Source organism: Crotalus tigris, unplaced genomic scaffold (assembly GCF_016545835.1).
Source record: "Crotalus tigris isolate CLP2741 ecotype Arizona unplaced genomic scaffold, ASM1654583v1 scf7180000023658.1318691, whole genome shotgun sequence".
NCBI classification, from domain to species: domain Eukaryota; kingdom Metazoa; phylum Chordata; class Lepidosauria; order Squamata; family Viperidae; genus Crotalus; species Crotalus tigris.
In genome coordinates, this window is record NW_024100104.1 from 574,903 (window position 1) to 596,463 (window position 21,561).

Genomic DNA, 21,561 nt, shown 5'->3' on the forward strand with positions numbered 1-21,561 from the left:
ACGTGGTTTATAATAATTAGAGAAATTATTTCTTCTCTGCTGCAGTAGAATATGATCCATGACCTTTTAAAGAAATCAAATGTTAGGTATGAGCTTTGGCTGCTTTCTCCTCTAATTATTGTGCTTGAAGAACTGTGAAGAGGTGATAAAAAGTAAACTATGCTGTTCATCAACACACCAGCCAAAGGGTGGATGGGCTGTTAGAACAAGGTACAGTATAAGTTTCTCAGACTAGCAAATAAGAATGCAGAAGTACACATAATATTTTTATTTTACAAAGCTCTCTGTCGCACCACTTTATGAATAATTAATCTGTCCAGTAATCTCTAGATTCAATGTCCAACAAACCTGCAGGTGTTCATTTTGCATCATGATGTCTTCCATCTCCTGCTGTAGGCTACTCACCGATAGATCCAGCTGCCCTCTCATCTGACTGAGTCTAAAAGTATCATCTTCTTTCCCAAACTTCTCATGCTCTGCCTGCAAAAAAGACACCAAAATCCCTTATTCAAAGATAATGCTAAATTATTAATTATTTGGTTCTTGTTCAGTACAATCTGTGAACACAATTTTGAGGTACTATTTATGAACCATAATTTGTGGTTTAACATTGGTGTGAATCAAACTGACTGAGCATGACTGAACCCAATATCTGTATTCACTATGTGCTGTTTTCACATGCTGTAGCTTTATTTTGGCATTGATCATAACACATGCAATTCCATTTTCCTTGTTTCTATATTAATAGTATAGTCTCTAATATACAACAATTATTTTCCATCAGGTTTTTAATGGTCATAATTGGTTCTGTTCATCCATCTCATCTTTCTTCCACTGCATATTAGGGGAATGTTAGATGCAAGTGTGATAGTGGAATGAGCACTCAAGGTACAAAGATGAACACTGAATAGGATGACATGTAGGAAGTATGGATTGTTTATGCTCAATAGTGAGGAGAAGCAGGGAAAGGATATTTGCAGGTGCTGTGAAAATAGGCAACATGGTGGTCATGACATCATTAAGAAGCACTGTTCCTTTAGTACAGGGATGTCAAACTCACGACGTCACGTGACGTCGCGCAACGTATCAGGCCGGTTTTGACATTGCCGGCAATGGGGTAGGCGCAGCTTCAGTATGATGAAACTGGCCTACGGGCCGGCAGTTTGACACCCTTGCTTTAGTACATTTATGAACATTGTGTGTATATATAAATGGGCAGGGCTTGAATATGATACCACAACTGTCACCCTTTCCTGTTTTGACCCTCTCTGTGGATATTGCTGCATGGATGAGAAAGGTAATTCAGATTCAGTTACCATGGAGTTCTTAGTAGTCCCTGAGCTTGGTTGTTTGCTATTTCATTACCCAACTAGGTAACATCATCAGTGCAAGTGGGTATGGGGTTTGCGGCCTGTTTATACACAGTAGCTTGCCCTGCCGGTTTTGGTATTGGTGTAGTTTCTTCCTTAATGGTTTCTTGATTATTGTTTTCTGCCTGATTGTTCTGTGTTGATCCCTACTATTTGAATGTTGGCAATGGAGTTGTTGTGCTCTATATAAATCTATATCCCCATTTGATTTTCATCCCCTGGAAGACCTCTGATCAGGCTATCAAAATTGGCTGATCTATTTTTTTTTTTCCTTGGATGCTGCTCCTGGTCTCCTGTTTGATGAACTTGTTTTCCCTTTAAAAGGCTGGCAGATCCCATTGAAGCATCTCATGGAACTGCTTTATCAGAATCCCTAACATTCCTAAGTGTTTTTGTCTCATCAGTGTTAATAGCCAGGTCTATTGCTTTGTTTCATTTTAAACTTAAGTGGTGATTTTGACTCTTCTCTGCTGGATTTGTTCTTATTGTTTAGCCTAGGGATTGTTTTACCATAAGCTGGACAGTTTATGGTAGTAAGCAAGCTTAATAATGAGAAAAAAGGAAAGTTTTGGAAAAAGGCCTTGTCTTTCTGTAGGATGCATCCGTTAAATCTAGATTCATATCTGTTGAGACAAGTTTAGTAAATGTAGTAAATGTAGAACAATTGTATTTGGGCTTCCAAACTTCAGAGTATTGAAGAAAAGAGAAGGGTTTTTTTTATATCTCTCTCTGCGATACTCTAATAGCTGGATTTTTGCAATACGCATTATAGCTCTAATAAATCACCCAAAAGGCAGCCATACATTTACCACTACAGATAACACCATTATAATGGAAAAGTGTGTGGCATCCTAGCTCAACCCGTATTTTTGCATTAGTTCAACCATTCTTAACAATTTCCGAGGTCTTAATCCAAAGGGAGTGGGGAAAAAGAAAAAACGCCCCTCCCAAAATTTTGCAAAATATATCTCCCAAACTGAATAAGAGCATATAGGGAGAGAATTGAATTGGCTGTGGATTGCAAGAGTTAATGGACATATGCTATGCAAGATGACAAAACTTCCAAATAACAGCTTGAAGGAAGGGATCTTCTGTCTCTTTAAGCAATGTACAGACTCACTAGAAGCAAATGTTAAATAGAGGGGAGAGAGGCAAAATCCAGAATAAATACATGGCCAAAATCCAGAATAAATAAATGGTCACATCCGGATTTCCCCTCTGGAGACATCAATAAAGGGTTTTATGAGGTTGATATGAATTACCTCCGCTGGCCTATGTTCTGGAACTCATTAACTAGAAACTACCCTTTCTTCAGCCCAGGGAAAGAAGTTTTGCATGGGGGAATTCTGGGGCATTATACATACGGCTATTTTATGCTTGCAGAGATAAATGCTTGTAACATTATTTTGCCATAACAGAAAAATAGCACATTCGTCACCCTCTTCATTTCTCCAGCTAGAAAAATCTACCAAGAACAATAAATAATTTCCAACAAATGCCTGGCCTGACTCTTTCTATCACTTCTGGAGGGACCTGGCAGGAATTTTTTAACCCTTTCTAGGAATGCTCACAACAGCTAGAAATAGAATAATCATGGCTACAGATTTTTTAATAAAAATCATACACACAATGTTGTGTTTTCAGTTCGTTGGCAATTGACGAAGACACATGGTGAAAACAACAAGCTCTTTATTCCTCACTTCTACAACCAAGCAAACAGCAAAAGGCACGCAGGCATTTTATAGGGCATGAAACCCAGAGAGTGTGAACCAATAGGAACTGACCATTTTCGCGCCTTGCACATGCACACCCGGCTGGCGCCACCCTGTCTGATCCCGGGCAGCTTTTGGATTGTCCGGGACCATTTGCAACAATTCTGAGCCTGCTTTCAGCTCTTGCAGGCTCAGGACACAACACCTAGAGCATAGGAAAAATCACCAGAACTTCTAGTTCAAAACTTTAAATAAAAAAACAAGTAAAAAAACTTTAAATTAGCACATATGACAGAAAATGCATCAGTTTTTTTTTTTAGTTAAGCATATATGAAGCACAGTAGTAAGGAATATCTATGACTTGCTCTGCATGGCACTCTACGTTTATTTTGGCCCAGCATGTGAAATTGGACCAGTACTTAACCAGAATTTGTGTTCTTGTTCTTTAAAATGTATTCTAAACATAATGATATCTAATTTGTCTTCCTGCCTTTGGACCCAGAGAATGTAAGAACAGCTGCAAAATAGGAGAGGGGTTTCTTCCTTCTGAAAGGGGCATAAAAGAGAGTGCTCCATTTTTTTAAATAACTCAAAAGAATAAGAAGAGCATCAAACAATCACTGCCAGTCATTGAAGAAGTAATTAGAGACAGGTGATCCCACAGATAACTTGGCTTTATGCTAAGAAGGGTTTTACAGGTGACAACCAGCACCTTCATTTACACTAGGAATTCTGCTGGGAACAAGTACAGCATGCAGAATAGAGGTGTTATATGGTTTGATGTTGTTAATATTGTAAGCTGTTGGAGTTGTGTGTGAGTTTGGCAGCCATATAAGTTTGTTTAACATAATATAACATAATGTAACGTAACACAACATAAGGAATTACATTATCTATCTATCTATCTATCTATCTATCTATCTATCTATCTATCTATCTATCTATCTATCTATCTATCTATCTATGTAGGTCTTTGGCTATTCGGGTTTTCTCCTGCGTCAAATTGGAAGTGTCTTGACGACATTTCGACGAAATTTCATTCGTCATCTTCAGGCTGGTGTTTTCGGCTTCGTGCTTCTAGGAGCAATTTGACATGGGAGAAAACCCGAATAACCAACGACCTACATACAAATACCCGCGAAAACCTCAGAAAACATATGTATGTATGTATGTATGTATGTATGTATGTATGTATGTATGTATGTATATAATTATGTATATAGTACACACACAGTACATACATATATACAGGATCAGCTGCAACTTCCAAGTGGTCTTCAAGGGTATCCCTATGTAGAACAGATTACATTAATATACATGGGAAGCAACCAAAGTGCAGGATCTCTTGGTTCAGTAATGGGCACAATTGGCACACAAGATAGAGGTATGGAAAGACCCGTCTAGCCATAGTATCTCTCAAGCAGGAGACAAGAGTCTAAAAAAATGCTCAAATTGCACACCAGCTCAACGTAAAGGAAGGTTAATCCATTCTGTGGCAAAAATAAGTCTTTGACTGTGAGTAGTCCCAAAACTTATAGCCACTCAGTCATGCCAGTGGTGAAGCTGAACCTGTTCTTCCCAATCCAGGCCCTATTCGCCAGGTATTTGATACTATTACTTAATAATACTTACTATTACTGGGGCAGAGATGTAGAATGAAATGTCATTAGCACACTGATGATTCTTAACCCTCTATCTTCATATGACTTCACCTAGCAGTATCAGGTAGATATTTTAAAAAACTCGAGAGACAACAGAACCTTGTGAAATCCCAGATCTTACATGTTTAGACAAGGAATAAATGCTGGAGATAGGAGAAAAACCACTGCAATACTGTATCTCCCATTTTCATCTCTCTAAATCAGTCCAGAATAATACTACAATTATTCTACTACAGTACTACAATTAATGGTATCAAAGGCTGTAAGATATAAAGAAGAGACAAAATGAATCCACCTGTCACCACCCTGATCCCTCCAAATCAGTGGTTCTCAACCTTTTTAATGCCGCGAGCCCCAACCGGTCGTAAGTCGAGGACTACCCAACCGGTCGTACGTTGAGTACTTTCCCTGGGAGCATCACGCATGCGTGGTGCCACCCCCTGTGCCGGCCAAGGCGTAGCTGGCAAGCGGCAGAGACGGAGCAGGCCGACCACCAGCTGGGCCACCAGCTGGCCCAGCCCAAGGGAGGTAAGGCACCCGTGGAACAGGGGAAAAAATGGCGGACAGCCTTGCTTGGCGACCCCTGTGAAATGGTCGATCGACCCCAAATGGGGTCGTGACCCATAGGTTGAGAACCGCTGCTCCAAATATTACCAGTAAGTGCAACTATTGCTGGATCAGTATGATAAACAGGCCTGAACCCTACTTCCTTTAGTGTTCTCTCAGTTTCAAAAGATATTTACAAGATATACTATGTTTCCCTGAAAATAGGTCTTTTTCTTTTTGACCAAAAGATTCATTAGGACTTATTTTCGGAGGATGTCTGACTTTGTGGTCACCCGCTGGCTCCCTCCCACTGTTTGCTTGCCCATGGCCACAACGGCTTATAGGGTTTCCTAGGGCAGATGCTCGGGAAGTGAGGGCAGTGGCAGCGAATGCACCTTCAGGCGAGGAGGAGAGCAGCGCGAATAGGCAGGGGAAGCCGAAGGATCAGGCGGCACAAGCCTCCCCTGCCGCCTCCCTCTGCCTGCCACACTCTTTCCTTTTACAAGCAGACAAAGCTTCCAGTCTCCATCAGTTCTCTGTTCAAGTGAAAAGTGTTTGGGTGCAAATGGGGCACTTAGAAACGGAATGAATCACTCCGTTTCCAAGTGCCCCATTTGGAAGCAGACAAAACTTCCAGTTTCCGTCATTTCTCCCTCGGGGCAAAAAGTGTTTGGGTGTCTATGGGTGCTTGGTAAGAGTGATTCACTCCGTTTCCAAGCCCCCCCATAGGTGCCCAAACACTTTTTGCCCAGAGGGAGACTGGATTCGCTGCCTCCCCTGCGCTTGGACTTACCTGCGCTCGGACTTACCTGCGCTGGCTGTGACTACTGCCGGTTTACTGCCTCCTGTGTTGGCGATGCCCACTCCTGCCCCTAGCTTATTTTTGGGGTAGTTCTTATATTAACAGCACCCAAAAAAAAATCAGGATAGGGCTTATTTTCTGAGTGGGTCTTATTTTCGGGGAAACATGGCAGTGTAAGAATAACAGCTACTACATAGGAGGACAGGTAGAAGACCGACAGACTGTATCCATGAACATCAAATGGCTAACTGCCACAACAAGATGAAAGCTCCTTAATCTTGCAACACATGGTCAGGCTCAACTATAGTTTCAACTGGGAAACTATCAAACCAAACCAAACCCGAAAAATGCTAAGGATTTCCTGGAAATTTGGCATTCAGATAAATCAGCCATCAACAGACATGTAAAAATGAATGTTATTTACATACCATTTAAAAGACACAATCAAGAGTCTAGGAAAGAAAGAAACAGCCTAGAACACATCCGCATCAGCATCCAACACCCAGTTAAGCATGAAGCAATATAGGGAAGAAACATTACTATTATCAAGGAACCCTAAAGGAGGAAGCCACACTCTGACCAAGACTGGTAGGGCAAGCTAATATATGGTATATAAACAACCAGGAAGCTCCACTACCCCCATACTGATGATGTTAACTAGTTGAGTCTATAAGAAAACATCCTAGCTCAGATAGCATGAAGAAACCAACTGTTAAAACCTGAGTTACATTCTTTTCTATTAGAATAAAAACTGCTAGCAGTTATGAACAGAGGACTAGAACAAGGCAGGGCTAGCATTATCCATTTGCAGATTCAAACAGTGTCTCTGGATTTGTTCCACTTGATTTTTTTTTGTTGCACAGGTTTATTGGCATTAGAGTAGGAAAATGGGATAAGAGTAATGGTAGAAATAACCTTTTTTGGGAGCTGTATGTGGAATGTACAAAGGTCACTTAGAAGAAGCTCACATTAATTTCAGTGGAAGGACCTGCCGGATGGTTTGGATTATGCATTTCCATTGCTAGTGCTAATTAGGCTAATCCAAGAATGCCCTTGCTGATATCAAACACATGTGTAACAAATGAGTTCTGTGAATTTGAACCAGTGCCTTGATGCTGTATGTTAGTTACTTCTCTGAACAGACAAGGAAAGCAGATAACCTAAAGTGTAATCTGAAACTTCACTTTAAGGAACAATACTGTGTGCATTATTTGGATTACATCCAAAGAACATCAGAGCAGTAATCATGTACAGTATGTATAGCAAAATTATTTGAGAGGAATTGCAAAACAAAGACTGCAAATATTTTCATTTGCCTGGAAGAATAGAAATTCTATTCCTGTAGGCATAAAAAATTTCTTTTGTAAAGTTCTTTGAAAAATCTTTTTCTTTAAAACAATATTTAAAAAATCACATTTTACATTTTACAATAGTTATCTTTTTTATTTCTGCAATTTATATGCTGCTCAATTTGAAGAAAGACTCTTGAGTGACTTACAATGATGCAAAAGACAATTAGGTGGGTTTAGGTACAAAAGAAAGAAAAGAAAAATAACCAAACCCCCAAACCCAATGACAATCAATACTGTTTGTCAATAAGGATATTGTCAATAAGGGATTCAAATAGGAATATAATGTTTTTTAAAATTGCTTGCTGCTATCTTATAGTGCTTAAGAATAAAATGAAAATGGAGAATAAGTCACTTTGTCTGTGCACTATGCACTGAGCAGAAATGTAAGTCACATGCAGATGCCCATCTTCTAGCTGCCATTTTCCTTTTGTTAGGGCACTAAACGTATAGAAATAATTATGTAATTTTTCCTTTTCCTTTTGTATATTGTATATTATATGTTATATTATGTTTTAAAATTGTAATAAAAAGCAATAGTTATGAAGAACTATCAGGTTACATCTGTTCGCTTTACTATCTAAACCAGTGGTGGTGAACCTATGGCACGGGTGCCAGAGGCGGCACTCGGAGCCCTCTCTGTGGGCACACGTGCTGTTGCCCCAGCCTTGCCTCCCCCCACAACCTCCTCCTCTCCAGCAGCCCCCCGGAAGGAGAGTCGCCCCCGAGCGAGGCCCACATGGTGCAGTGCAGCCAAGGACATGGCAGCCAGGCACGTAGACAAGACTCTGCCCTCACACCCCATCATGCAGTTGATGCTGCAGGGTGCGGGCAGAGGGTGTGGCCGCCACAGTACTGCTGGGCTACCTGGGTGATCTGTGACGGGCCCTGGAGGCAATGAGTGGTCCTGTGGGCAGGCAGGGTGGGGGGGCAGAGTGGTGGTGGGGCGGGGGGGGGGTGGAGCAGGGACAGGGTCAGTTTTTGGGCACTTGGTCTCTAAAGGTTTGCCATCACTGACTTAAACAATTCAAAAGGCATACCCAGGACAAACCATGGCTTCAAATTGTGGAACTCTTTTGCTAATCCTCTTCCAGTCTTCCTCCAAGAAAACTGGGTCTTACTTCTCCAAGGTGGGAAATACCACAATACTTGACAAAAGAATTGTAAAATTCTTTAAGTTGCCTTTTCTGCCAAGAAACATAGAACCTGAAAAAAATATTTTTTTTTCAGTGCAGGAGATGCTCTTTGAGCTGGGAGAAGTTAACTATGAAGAATAAAGAAAGGTATGATACAATAAAATATTATAGTAAAATCTGGTGGATGCAATTTGTTACTTTTTAAAAAAAGTATTGGTAAGGTTTTCTCTGGTTGAGTATTTCAACAAGGAAAATAAGAGCCACAATAACTTTAGAAATGCAAACACAATTCATAAAATTGCAGAGTTTTACGGAAAAAGGTTCTGCCATTTTTCAACAATAACGGCATATGCACTTTTCAAAGGGAGCTTCTCTGTGACACTTGGCTTGCTATAATCCATGTAATCTTCAATTAAGGATGGAGTCCCACTTGGCTTGAAGTTGATTCAAGATAATATGCAGCCATAAGATCATTTTGTTAAATAAATCCTCCTCTCCCATCATCACTTACTTCATGAAGATGGTGCTTCTCCTTCTCTAGATTTCTGTACTGCAGTTCCATGTCAGCCAGCCGATCTTGTAACAAATGTACAGTATTAGTCAAGCTATGATTCTGCCTCTTGCTGTCTGACAATGCCTGTCGCATGGAGTCAAAGCGATCCTGGAAAATATTATTATTATTGTTATTTAACCTGAAATGAAATGAAAGAATAATTCAAGGACATTTGGTTAAATAATATAATGCTTGTAGCAATTTTGCAGGTTTGATACAACTGCTGTTCGGAAGGTCCTGCAGAAAGTCAATACTTGGAAAGCTGTGGGTCCTGATAATATCCATGGGCGAGTACTTAAGGAGTGTGCTGACCAGCTGGCCGCTGTTCTTTATAGACATCTTCAATCTCTTGTTGCATCAGGCCATGGTTCCATCATGTTTTAAAACTGCAATCATTGTACCAGTGCCCCAAAAAACTATAATCATATGCCTTAATGATTACTGTCCAGTTACATTCACTTCCATTATGATGAAGTGTTTGGAGAGATTGGTAAAGGATTATATGGTTTCATGCCTTCCCCCTACATTTGACTCATTACAGTTTGCCCATCGAGAGAACAGCTCTATAGAAGATGCATTTTCTTGTGTGCTTCATCTTAGCTTGGCGCAACTGAAGAGGAAGAATACTCATGTGCGAATGCTGTTTGTTGATTTTAGTTTGGCATTCAACACAATCATTCCTCAGCATCTGGTGAACAAACTGGGCCTATTAGATTTTAATACTCCTTTATGTAATTGGATACTTGATTTCATTATTGATAGGTCCCAGTTTGTGCGAGTTGGAAAGAAAGTTTCCAACTCCATCTGTGAGTACAGGTTCCTCACAGGCCTGTGTCCTGAGTCCGCTACTGTTCACCTTGATGACCCACAACTGCTTTATTTTTGTCATATTTATGTAGTGTATATTGGAGGTGGTAACCCTTTGAGAACTGTACATAACGAAATTTCATTTTAATATATGCCGATTAGTGTATGTTCAAAGTGACAATAAAGTTATTATTTTGTTCTATTCTGTTCTGCTCTAGTGACCATTTCCATGATTAAACATAATCTGGCAAACCAGCCTGCCTCTTCCATTGCTTCCACCACAGCTCAGACCATTTGAAAGGAACAAATTGTACTGCAATATTAATGAAAAGTGTGGTTTTTTTTCCTTTGCACTGATATTCTTTCAGAAATTATTAGGAACAAACAAAATTAATTAGTCAGATCTTTAATTCATCCAGTTTATAACTGCTTATACTGATGGACAGCAACTTATAAGTTTCAGGAGGGGACCAGCTCTATTAGGAGATGCTAAGAACTAAATTTGGGTCAATATGCTTGCAAAATATGTCTTCTACTACATACCTTCTTGGATATTTTAAAAGTTAGTAATCACAGTTTATGGTTTAAGACAAAGCACACTAACAAGACATCTGAATCTGGGTTATTGGAGAAAAAAAGAGCATGATATCAATGAAATTTTGAAAGGATGTTACATGTAGGAGATGCTGCAGGGGCTTACCGAACTGAATTTGGATTCTGATATCAGCTTTTTCATTTAAATACTTTTGAATGATTCAGTCATGGCTTTTTTTTCAAAGAAAGCAGGGGATATGTAACAGATCCCAGTATTGGAAAGGGACTGATTTGCACAGCACAATATTGCTGAACTTTAGATAGTAAGATACGTAATTGAGATGTGCAGGTAATATGTGCAGGAAAGATGTGCAGGTAACTGAGTTTTCATACCTGGAGCAGCCGACGATCTTGCTCTGCAGCTGTCAGGGCCTTTTGGAGTTGTGAGATGTTCTCCTGCAGGGAGGACGTTCCAGCAGTAGCACTGGAGAGTGCCTGAGACAGAGTTTGTACCCGATCTTTGAAGTGACTTTCAGTGCCTTCCGTCCTGGCTAGTGAATGAGTCAGGTGGTCAAGCTCTCGTTGCAGTACTGCAGTTTTGTTTTCCTTTTCCCCTAATTGGCATCGAAGTTCTTGGATCTGCTCTAGCAGGGACTGGATTTCTTCATCCCTTGATGTCAAGCTCATTTGTGTTCGTTGTAACTCTCCTTCCACTGCTCTACGGCTCAGCTCCAATTTGGTGGCCCTGCTCTCTGCCGCTTCTAGAACTTCTTTTAGCTTCCATTTTTCTGTTTCCAGTTTGGCTTCCTTGGTTTTAAAATCTTTGACTTTTTCCTATAATGTAAAAACATCTTGAACACCAGAAGCTTGGGAGAAGAGCAGCTAACTTTGTGGATTGGCCACCAAAGCCAGGTGAAATCAGAGCCTTACTACAAAACTACCACAGTAGAATCCTAGAATGTAAAAGTAGAAGAACCTTTAAACTCTATCAATGCCTCCTCTCCTGCAAAACATGTTTAAGGAGACACATGATGACCTTGGATTAAATTATGGGAACATCTTATATCTAGGAGTGCTACTACAGATGTCATTTAAAGCCTCATTCTGCTGACTACTGGCACAATCTTCACCACTGAATAGCTAGTCAAAGAACAAAGACTAGTGCAATGCCCACTCATCTAACAATGAGAACACTAATTCAGAGAACCTGGTCTTTACCCACTCCAGATGGATATTATCCGTATGGGCTGTCTCCCAGTAGAGGCAAAAGTGAGGGTGAAGGTTCATTCTCTGAGCTTATGGGCTAGTTTCTGAACGTTTCGTTACTGGGCTAGGTAACATCTTCAGCATGAAAATGTTACATAGCCTGGTAATGAAATGTTCAGAAACCAACCTACAAGCTCGGAGAATGAATCTCCATCCTCATCTTACACCAGAGGCAAAAGTCTCTCCACTCAACCTTTTTCTTTTAATGTATCTGGGAGGCTCTTTGCAATTTTGGGATCTCTCCTTGCTGCGGATTTGTTGCCCCACTGACCTGTCCTCTCAAAGTTTTTTGGCCACTAGTAGGTACCTTGGTTTCTATTTTTAGGAAGTTGCTGGACTAGCCATGGAGAACCTGGATGTGGCAACAGTTTGTGTTGCTAAATACCTTTGCTACCTAATCTGCCTAATAAGGAAGTTCTCTTTGTGGATTCTTTACAAACCATAAAAACGACAACATAATAAAAGTTATCCACTAGTAATTGAGAGAGGACATAATTCTTAATGGTTAAGGTTTTAGGAATTGCAATTCTGTTTGGCTATACAGTACAAGAAGAGCAAGTGTGACCTTGGATTTGATAGTTCTAAAACTGTATGCAGTGCACTGACATAATCTCTTAATTTTAAAGATGAAGAGGGAGTAAAATATGAGTAGTAAAATTATAAAGGTTTGACTATATCAGATCAAAACAAGAATATAAGATGTAATAAACAGGAATTAAATTAGGAAAAAGGAGAAATGGCGGGAAGTTCTGTTAATTAAAAAATGAGCAATAGATGCAAATATAATTGAAATAAATTAACTGCAATATATTTTTAGAAATATTTAAAATTTACATCAATATTGTTGTTCTTTATAAATTAAGAATATTACATAAATTAGAACACAATGAATAGTGAATAATATAGTAAAGCAGTGTTTCTCAACCTGGGGCCCTTTAAGAATTCCCCAGACAACTTTGCAGTGAAGACAAGGGCAGTGACTATTCAAGGTGACCCCCTCTCAGCCAGCTTCTCACTGCACCTTTACCTTTTCTTTCCAGATAAAAGCATTCTTGTTTACCCTACAACCAAGACCACCATGGCAATACAACAATTTATACAGAAACTTACCATATAATAGCCTTATGATAGCAATAAAGTAATGAAAAGGAAGAAAAAGTGTTAGGCAGATGATACTGGATAAAACTGCTTCCAAACTGTTTATGCTGATTGCCAATTTGAATAAAAATAATTATATAATGGTAAAATCAGCAATTATTCTATGAGATTCTTTTGCATTAATTTGTACAAATCTCTCTTAGAAATAAGGATGTAATTGCTTTTCTACAATCTCCCCATCAAAGAGATAATGTTACTTTCTTACAGTGATAATTCTTTAAAATCTATCTTGTGGACTAGCTTTTCCAAAATTCTTTAGTATCCATTACTTCCCAAAATCAGTACTAATCATTCCATTTCAGTCTCCTCTTTACAGTACAAAATGGACTTACTCAAAAGTAAATTCTACTGTTGTTTTTTTTAAGGAAAGGATCTTTAGCCACACAATGTATCTTGTGGGATAACAACTTTTCATAATGCATTTAGTCATTAAACCTTTAGAGGTTTCTCTAAATCTTGTTATTTATTTACTTTTCAAGAGCTGGCTGGGCTGTTGTATAAAAAGGAGAATATCACAGAAAAGGGATTTGTCCTGAGTTATAACACTAAAATAACTTTTCCTAACTGAAAGAGCGAATATTGCCCACCTGTAATTCTTTGTTCCTATCCTGACAGATACGTAAGTTGTGTTCCAGGTTGACCACCTGTTCTGCAGATGCTTGGCGTTCCTGTTCTGTTTTGCGAATAGTTTCCTCTTGCAGCATCAGGGCTACTTGTGCACTGCTCAGACGACCATCTGTTCCTCTTTTGCCTAAATGTAGCAAAAAATATTGCAAAATATATGGATTAAGCAGTGAAATCATTTATTCTACATTAGTGTTTTTCAACCTCAGCATCTTTAAAATATGTAGATTTCAACTCCCAGAATTCCCAGAATGGTATCTGGGGTATTCTGAGATTGAAGTCCACACATTTTAAAAGTGTTGAGGTTAAGAGAACCTGTTCTGCAGTATGAATGGGAAAGCTTGTGGCCTTCAGAGGTTTTGGGCTCCAGTCCCATCAAGCAACATGTGAATGACAAAGGATTCTGGGAGTTGTAAACCAAAGCATCAAAAGAACATCAAATGGCCTATCCACTACACAGTGTTGCCTAGTAGTAGTAGTATTACTGTACATGCCTGATTGATTAGAATATGAAATAATGCATTACACTCCTGGACAACAAAGGCTTCCTATATCATGTGAAATCGTGTTATGGCCATCAATGAATAAATGGAGTGACATTTTTGGTTGCTTTTATGAAAAAAAAGACACTCTTAATTTATGGTATACTATAGAAACCATAGGCAGCTTGCTCTGATACCTGAATAATTATAGTCAAATTATAATTAATCATTTCTCATGAATGGCAGAATCCCCAATGAGGCATTCATTTATTCATGAGGCTAAATGGTAAAAGCAGCCATTCATGCAAAAGACCCTCAGGTGGCCCTTCCTTTTCCTAACCCCTTTCAGCACCCACCTGTACAGACAGTTCTCAACTTATAACCACAATTGGGACTTATTTAGTGGCGATAAGAGCGGCAAAGCGTGTTCACTTTTCCGCACTTATTGCGTCCGCAGAATCTCGCCCGGCCGCCTTGTTTAGGGTGACCCGCTCCCTTCTTAAAGTGGAGGAGGCGGAGGAACCCTTGCAGGGGAGAGCTGAGGAGTTTGTTCAGTTTCTGTCGGACAAAATCGCCCAGATTCAGAGAGACCTGGACTCCGACTGGGCAGTGCCAGCCGAGTTGCCAGGGGCTGGTCTTAGTCATGTTATCTGGAGCGAGTTTGACCCTGTGACCCCTGATGAAGTGGACAAGGCCATGAGGGCAATGAATGCCGCCACCTGTTTACTGGACCCGTGCCCCTCCTGGCTGGTTTCTGCCAGTAGGGAGGTGACACGAGGCTGGCTCCAGGCGATAATCAATGCTTCCTTGATGGAGGGGTCTTTCCCGCAACCTTTAAAGGAAGCGGTGGTGAGGCCCCTCAAGAAGCCTTCCCTGGACCCAGCTGTTTTGAAGAACTTTCGTCCCGTCTCCAACCTCCCCTTTGTGGGGAAGGTTGTAGAGAAGGTGGTGGCATCCCAACTCTTGCGATCCTTGGATGAAACCAATTATCTGGACCCTTTTCAATCTGGTTTCAGGCCCGGCTACAGCACTGAGACTGCTTTGGTCGCACTGACCGATGACCTCTGGCGAGCCCGGGATAGGGTCATTCCTCTATCCTGGTGCTTCTTGACCTCTCAGCGGCTTTCGATACCATCGACCATGGTATCCTTCTGCGTCGTCTCGGAGAGGTGGGGGTGGGCGGCACTGTGTTGCGGTGGTTCTCCTCCTACCTCTCTGACAGGTCGCAGTCGGTGTTGGCGGGCGGACAGAGATCGACCCCTAGGCGCCTCGATTATGGGGTGCCTCAGGGCTCGGTCCTGTCCCCCCTCCTTTTTAACATCTACATGAAACCACTGGGTGAGATCATTCGGCAACACGGGGTGAGGTATCATCAATACGCGGATGATACCCAATTATATATCTCCACCCCGTGTCCTTTCAGTGAAGCAGTCGACGTGATGTGCCGGTGCCTGGAAGATGTGAGGGTCTGGATGGGGGTGAACAGGCTTAGACTCAACCCTGACAAGACCGAGTGGCTCTGGGTCTTGCCTCCCAAAGGTCAACTGGATGGTCCATCTTTAGTCCTGGGGGGGGGCAAATCTACCTCCCTCAGTGCAGGCACGCAACTTGGGTGTCCTCCTGGACTCACAGCTAAATCTGGAATAACATCTATCGGCTGTGGCCAGGGGGACCTTTGCACAGGTTCGCCTAGTGCACCAGTTGCGGCCTTATTTGGACCGGGAGGCTTTACTCACAGTCACTCATGCCCTTGTCACCTCAAGACTGGATTACTGTAACGCGCTCTACATGGGGCTACCCTTGAAGAGCGTTCGGAGGCTGCAGTTGGTTCAGAACGCAGCCGCGAGAGCGATTGTGGGTGCGCCGAGGTACGCCCACGTGTCACCTATCCTCCGCGAGCTGCACTGGCTTCCTGTGGGTCTCCGGACGCAATTCAAGGTGTTGGTTATCACCTTTAAAGCCCTTCATGGCATAGGGCCAGGTTACTTACAGGACCGCATTCTGCCACATAGTTCCCAGAGACCGGTGAGGTCCCATAGAGTGGGCCTCCTTCGGGTCCCGTCGGCCAGACAGTGTCGGCTGGCGGGCCTTCGGGGAAGGGCCTTTTCTGTGGTGGCTCCGACCTGGTGGAATCAACTTCCCTCCGAGGTTCGAACAACTCCCACCCTGCCGGCCTTTAAGAAGGCTGTTAAAACCCTCCTGTTCCGGCAGGCCTGGGGCTGATGTCCCCGGGGGGGCCGGGATATGATCGGACTCGTGGTATGACTGTGGTATGACTGCTTTATTTTACTGTTTTATTATTGTTTTTAACTTTGTATGCCGCCCTGAGTCCTTTGGGATTGGGCGGCATATAAATACTGTAAATAAATAAATAAATAAATAAATTTCCATTGCTAGCAAGGCGTTTGTTAAGTGAGTTGTGCAGTTGCAGTTTTACCATGGTTGTTAAGTGAATCACTGCAGTTGTTAAATGAATCACGTAATTGTTATGTGAATTAGGCTTCCTCCATTGACTCTGCTTATTGGAAGCTATCTGGAAAGGTCACAAATAGCTACCACACGATCCTGGGACATTGCAACCACCATAAATACACGGCCATTGGGATGCTGCAACAAACGTAAGTGTGAGGACTGGTTGTAAGTCACTTTTTTCAGTGCTGCAGCAACTTTGAACCGTTGCTAAATGAATGGTTGTTAAGTCGCTAACTACCTGCATTAGAAAATTAGGCTGGAGCTTCACATGCTTAACAGTGGTAGAATTACAATTTCCATCTAAAATGAATTGCCTGACATTGATTTACAATATTTTGGTATATTAAAAGCACAGGCCCTATATAATATTTGCTTTTGTTTTGTTTTTAAAGATGTTAGGAATGCCCACTTGAGTCATGAGGAGTGGACATGATTTACAAGTATATGTGACTAATTCCCAACATTTGCTTTTTAAATGACAAGCAGCTTTCTGAGCTACGATTTTAAGAAGAAAAGCAATTAAAGCAGAGATAAGCTTAATCCTCTTCCTGACCTCTCTCCATGTCCTGAATCTGCTGCTCAGTCCAGATATGAATGTCTAAATCCACAAAATCTTGATCCGTATGTGGAAAAAAGCAAATTCAGAGCAGAGAAACATCTGGCATAGAGATCAAACATCTGCCCTGATATCAATATTCTTTCACTTGAAGCAGCAGTCTCCATGCAGCTTTTAAAGAAATTTAGAGCTTCATTTAATTTGCTTTCTATACAACTTGCCTCATAACTGTAATTTTTATCCAACTAAACAAGCAAAGAACTAGAGGAAAAAAACAGATAGGCGAAGAAATTCTTATGAATGAAGGTATAAAGTAAGAGAAGAAGAAGAAAAAGAACAGACCTTCCTCACTGTCTGCTAAAAATTTCTGGAGTTGCAGGATACGGCTTTGTGTTCGGTCACGATCAGCCTCCAATTCATTCAGCTGATGACTCATATTCATCACCTGAATTCTTAGATCATCCTGGAAGCAAGAGATATGGACATATTCATGATATCCTTGGCTTGTCACCAGGGAAGATATAAAACTCAACCAAGATACATTTATTTTTTAATTTTATTTTATACTGTGTATAATTTGCTTTATTGAGCCACAAGGGTAATTTTTTATTTTTATTTTTTATTAAAAAAGTTTTTATTTTCCATTTATTCATACAAAATACAATTAAATTCCTAACCATTGCTACCGCCTGCCCATTCCCCCCAGGCTGCGTCCACCCTTTCTAATCCTTCCCCACTTCCCTTCTCTTTCTCTCCTCCCTTCCTACTCTCTTCCCCTCCCCATCTCCTCTAACCATCCTACTTCCTCCCTACTCCTTCCTCCCCTCTCATCCCTCTCACACACATGAACGCAGCATAGGGAAATGCCCAAGCATTTATCATGTCTATATTATCATTACCCACCCACTCACCCACCCACCCACCCTCAACCCTCCCCCCTCGCTTCCCAGAGCAGAATACAGGGTTATTATTAAGAAAGTTAACAATAATAAAAAAGAAAATAAAAGAGAAAAAAAATCATACTTAACCTTTAACTCCCCTTAAATTAAGTCATATAAACAAATCTCTACAACAGTTACTATAAAATTTACTCATAAAATAAATGAAACTTTATAATCCCATATTTTTTCTGAATATAATCTATCCATCTTCTCCATACAATAATATATCTTTCTTGTGTATGATCCTTCAAATAAGCAGAAATTTTTGCCATTTCTGCAAAGTTAGAAACTTTAAATATCCATTCTTCTAAAGTAGGCAACGAGTCCTTCTTCCAATACGAGCCTACTAATAACCTTGCTGCAGTTAATAAATTCAACATTAAAATAGTTTCTTTGTCATTTAAATCCACAAAGATACCCAATAAGAATAATTGAGGGGTGAATGTATGTATCCACAAGGGTAATTTTTAACATGGACAACTGTTGAACAACTATATAATCCATCTTGAAAAACAACTTGAAAAACAATACATATCCCAAAATCAACAATAACATTAGATAAAACAAATATTAAAATTAGAGCAAAGTAACTGCATTTTCAACAAATGATAAATCACTGGAAATCAGACTATTATCATAAACATCAGCCACAATATTGCCAGTGATTTCTCAGAGAAATAATTTGCAAATGAGCTAGTTTTTACTGCTTTTACTGTTCTTTATACATAAGCAAGCATTAAATATATATTGTCATACTCTAAACTTAACTCAAATGGTTTTCTTGTCTTAAAAAACCCCAGATTTCATGTTTCACACCTGTAACTGAAGACACCTTACTGAATTGTTTGGTATGAAAGAAGTAGCCCTTAATATTTTAGAAATGTTAGTGTTGCTCAAGTCTTAGACAGAAATAGACTACCTGCTATGAATGTCAGACTGTTAATTTGACTCTTCCTTTCTGAAAGAACGGCCTTGCCTACCCCAAAACAGTTATAATCAATGTTTGCTTAGCCAAAATGCTTTGGATTTGGAAGTGATAAAAAGAGGGAGATCTGCAGACTCCTGGTGCCTGGAGAAATTCATATTACCTGCTTAATTGATTAAATTTACATTTAAATTAGTTCTTTTCCCATTTTCCTCAAAGTGGAAGTGAGGGTTCAATAGCTACCATCTCCCCTCATTGCATAAACTGCCCGAAAGGGTCTATCTGAGGTAGTTTTTACAGGCACTGGAAAATACAGCATATCTCAATTTCAATCTGTGTAATTCAGAAAAACTATCACTGTACAAATTAAATCCAAATCAAGTACATATTAAATCTCTGAATCCTCTTGAATCCAAGGCTAGAGGCCTTGGAAACAATTGCTACTAACATATTTTCAGTCAATCAAAATACCTTCAGTTTGAGGCTACATAGCTTTCTTTACAACTAAGCCCATGCTATGAAATTTACTTCCTGAGCAAATTAAGTTTACTTCCTGGTAAAACTAAGAACACTAAGTTTCTTATAGCTCATAAAGTGTTAACTGAAACATGTTGTTATTGTTTGTAGATAGTTTTTGCTTTTTTCCCCTTTCTGGTTTACACAAGTTAACAATAAATTCCAGGATCTTGGTGGACAGGACAACAAAGCAAGGAATGTTTTAAATGTGATGTAGCCCAGAATTAACTGATTTCTTCATTTGTCAGAAAGGCTGTTGGATGATCTGATGCTATGATTATTGTGACAAGCCATGTTTTTTTAATTATTCTAGTACAGTATAAATATTTATTCATTTTTACAAGAGGCATGCTTTTGAGCAATAAATAGCACATGACAGAGAAAGGGCTGAACTGCCCTTGAATGTTGCTAAACATATGTCTTGAGAGTCAACTTGGGGTCACAATAAGTTAGGCTGGCTCATATGATCCCTGTAAAATGGAGTTAGAATAGTTAGATGATTTTCATTCTAGATAAATGAACTGGAAGGAATTTTGAATATCGCTCTCTGGTTCACAAAACTACAGATGCAATTTTTAAGAAACAATATTCCTTTATAAACTCTGCTGAAAAAAAACCCCAACTATAGCGAAAAGATATATACTTCATACTAAGCCAAAACCAAACAAAATCTTTAATACTATTGTGTGATATATCAACCCAACCATAGCAGAGGCTGGATTGGAACAAAAGTCTTTTATCCCCAAAGTAACATTTTGTACCTAACAACACTGCTCTTTTTATAGATTTTATTTACTTCTTGTTCATACCATGATCTTATGCATGTAAATTATCTTATGTCATGTATATAAATAGCACTGTATTCAATGGTTTCTCTACTTTCTTTATCAACAGTTCCAGTTAATGCTAGTGGGGCAGGAGAGATCATGCTTAATCCCTTGTGAAGTGCTGCATGAGCCAGTTTTCTCCATCTGCTATTTAATGTTTACAAGAAGGCACCAGGCAAGATCATCAAAAGTTTTGGGGGGTTGGTATTATGAAATGTAAGGTGCAAGCAACCAGAACACTCATAAATAACCTCAGATTGAAAATATATTGTTCATCAGCTGCACTGCAAAACAGTGCCACAAGAATCTCACCAGATTGCTTGCCTTCCCCTGGGACTGAGCAGATAAGGCTTCATGGATTTGGGAGGAGATCATGCTTATGCTGTTTGTAGCTATGCAAGAGTTCCAAGGTAGGCCCTCACTTGATTCCTCCTGCCAGCCTAGTTGGCAATTCTCCAATATCAATATGTTTATAATACCCAGTTCTACATTGCTACACCAGGCTGGTGTTACCACTGAAGTCTCAGTCCCTGAAAGATGGTTGGGGAACAATAGGTTAAACAGAATTTTAATAAAATTGAATGATTATTTCTCCATTAGGTTTACTATGTGCTCCAGTAGGGTCTCTTGATAGGGAAGTACTACTCATAAAAATACAGGTTCATGACTGGGGATCAGGAATAGCAAGTCGATGTTGTGGCTGCTGGGGGTAGGGTGGGAAGACTTTTCCTAGCTTTGGCTAGTAAATCAGTTATAAGTTTAGTTGGAGTGGAGGGATCATGTTCTCATCACCACCTGCTTAGATTAAAGCAGGGGTGTCAAACTGCCGGCCCACGGGCCGGATGTATCATGCCAAACCACGCCCACCCCATTGCCAGCAATGGAAAAAAACTTGTGATACATTGCGACATGTCACGTGATGTTGCGAGTTTGACACCCCTGGATTGTAGCAACATGCTCTGCATCGGGCTACTTTGAAGGTCAGTTGCCTACAAGATCAGTGACAATGGCCTCCAACTGAACAGTTTGCTGATGGGAGCAACTCATTGCAAGCCCTAAACTGGATGCTAATAGGCTTCTGGATGCAAATTAAAGTCATGGTACTATTCCATAAAGCCTTACATAATTTGGTGCCTAGTTATTTACAGAACTGCATTCTCTAACTGGAATGGACCTGACCAGCTTGATTTACCAGGAAAAACTACTAGTAATATAGTAGTTAAGGAATTTGGGGGAATGAAAGTGGCAAAACATGATTATGCTATTTTTCAGTGGTTGCATCAGTTTTTTGGAATGGTGTCCCAATGGAAATCTAGTTGGCCTC

General features: G+C 40.2%; 1 protein-coding gene across 6 annotated transcripts in view; it reads right to left on the reverse strand.

Moving 5' to 3' along the window:
• The window catches only part of CROCC2 (ciliary rootlet coiled-coil, rootletin family member 2), a 100,124-nt gene that overhangs the window by 3,989 nt on the left and 74,574 nt on the right, over positions 1-21,561 (reverse strand). For 4 of the 6 annotated variants that reach the window (XM_039320571.1, XM_039320569.1, XM_039320572.1 and 1 more), the window contains 5 exons: positions 17,371-17,491; positions 13,482-13,645; positions 10,864-11,304; positions 9,088-9,237; positions 349-480 (listed from right to left, as the gene is read on the reverse strand). In XM_039320571.1, coding sequence (XP_039176505.1) covers positions 349-480; positions 9,088-9,237; positions 10,864-11,304; positions 13,482-13,645; positions 17,371-17,491 — 1,008 coding nt within the window. Of the gene's footprint in view, positions 1-348; positions 481-9,087; positions 9,238-10,863; positions 11,305-12,846; positions 12,858-13,481; positions 13,646-17,370; positions 17,492-21,561 lie in introns of those variants that run through there. The other 2 variants (XM_039320570.1, XM_039320574.1) reach the window with 2 other exon arrangements.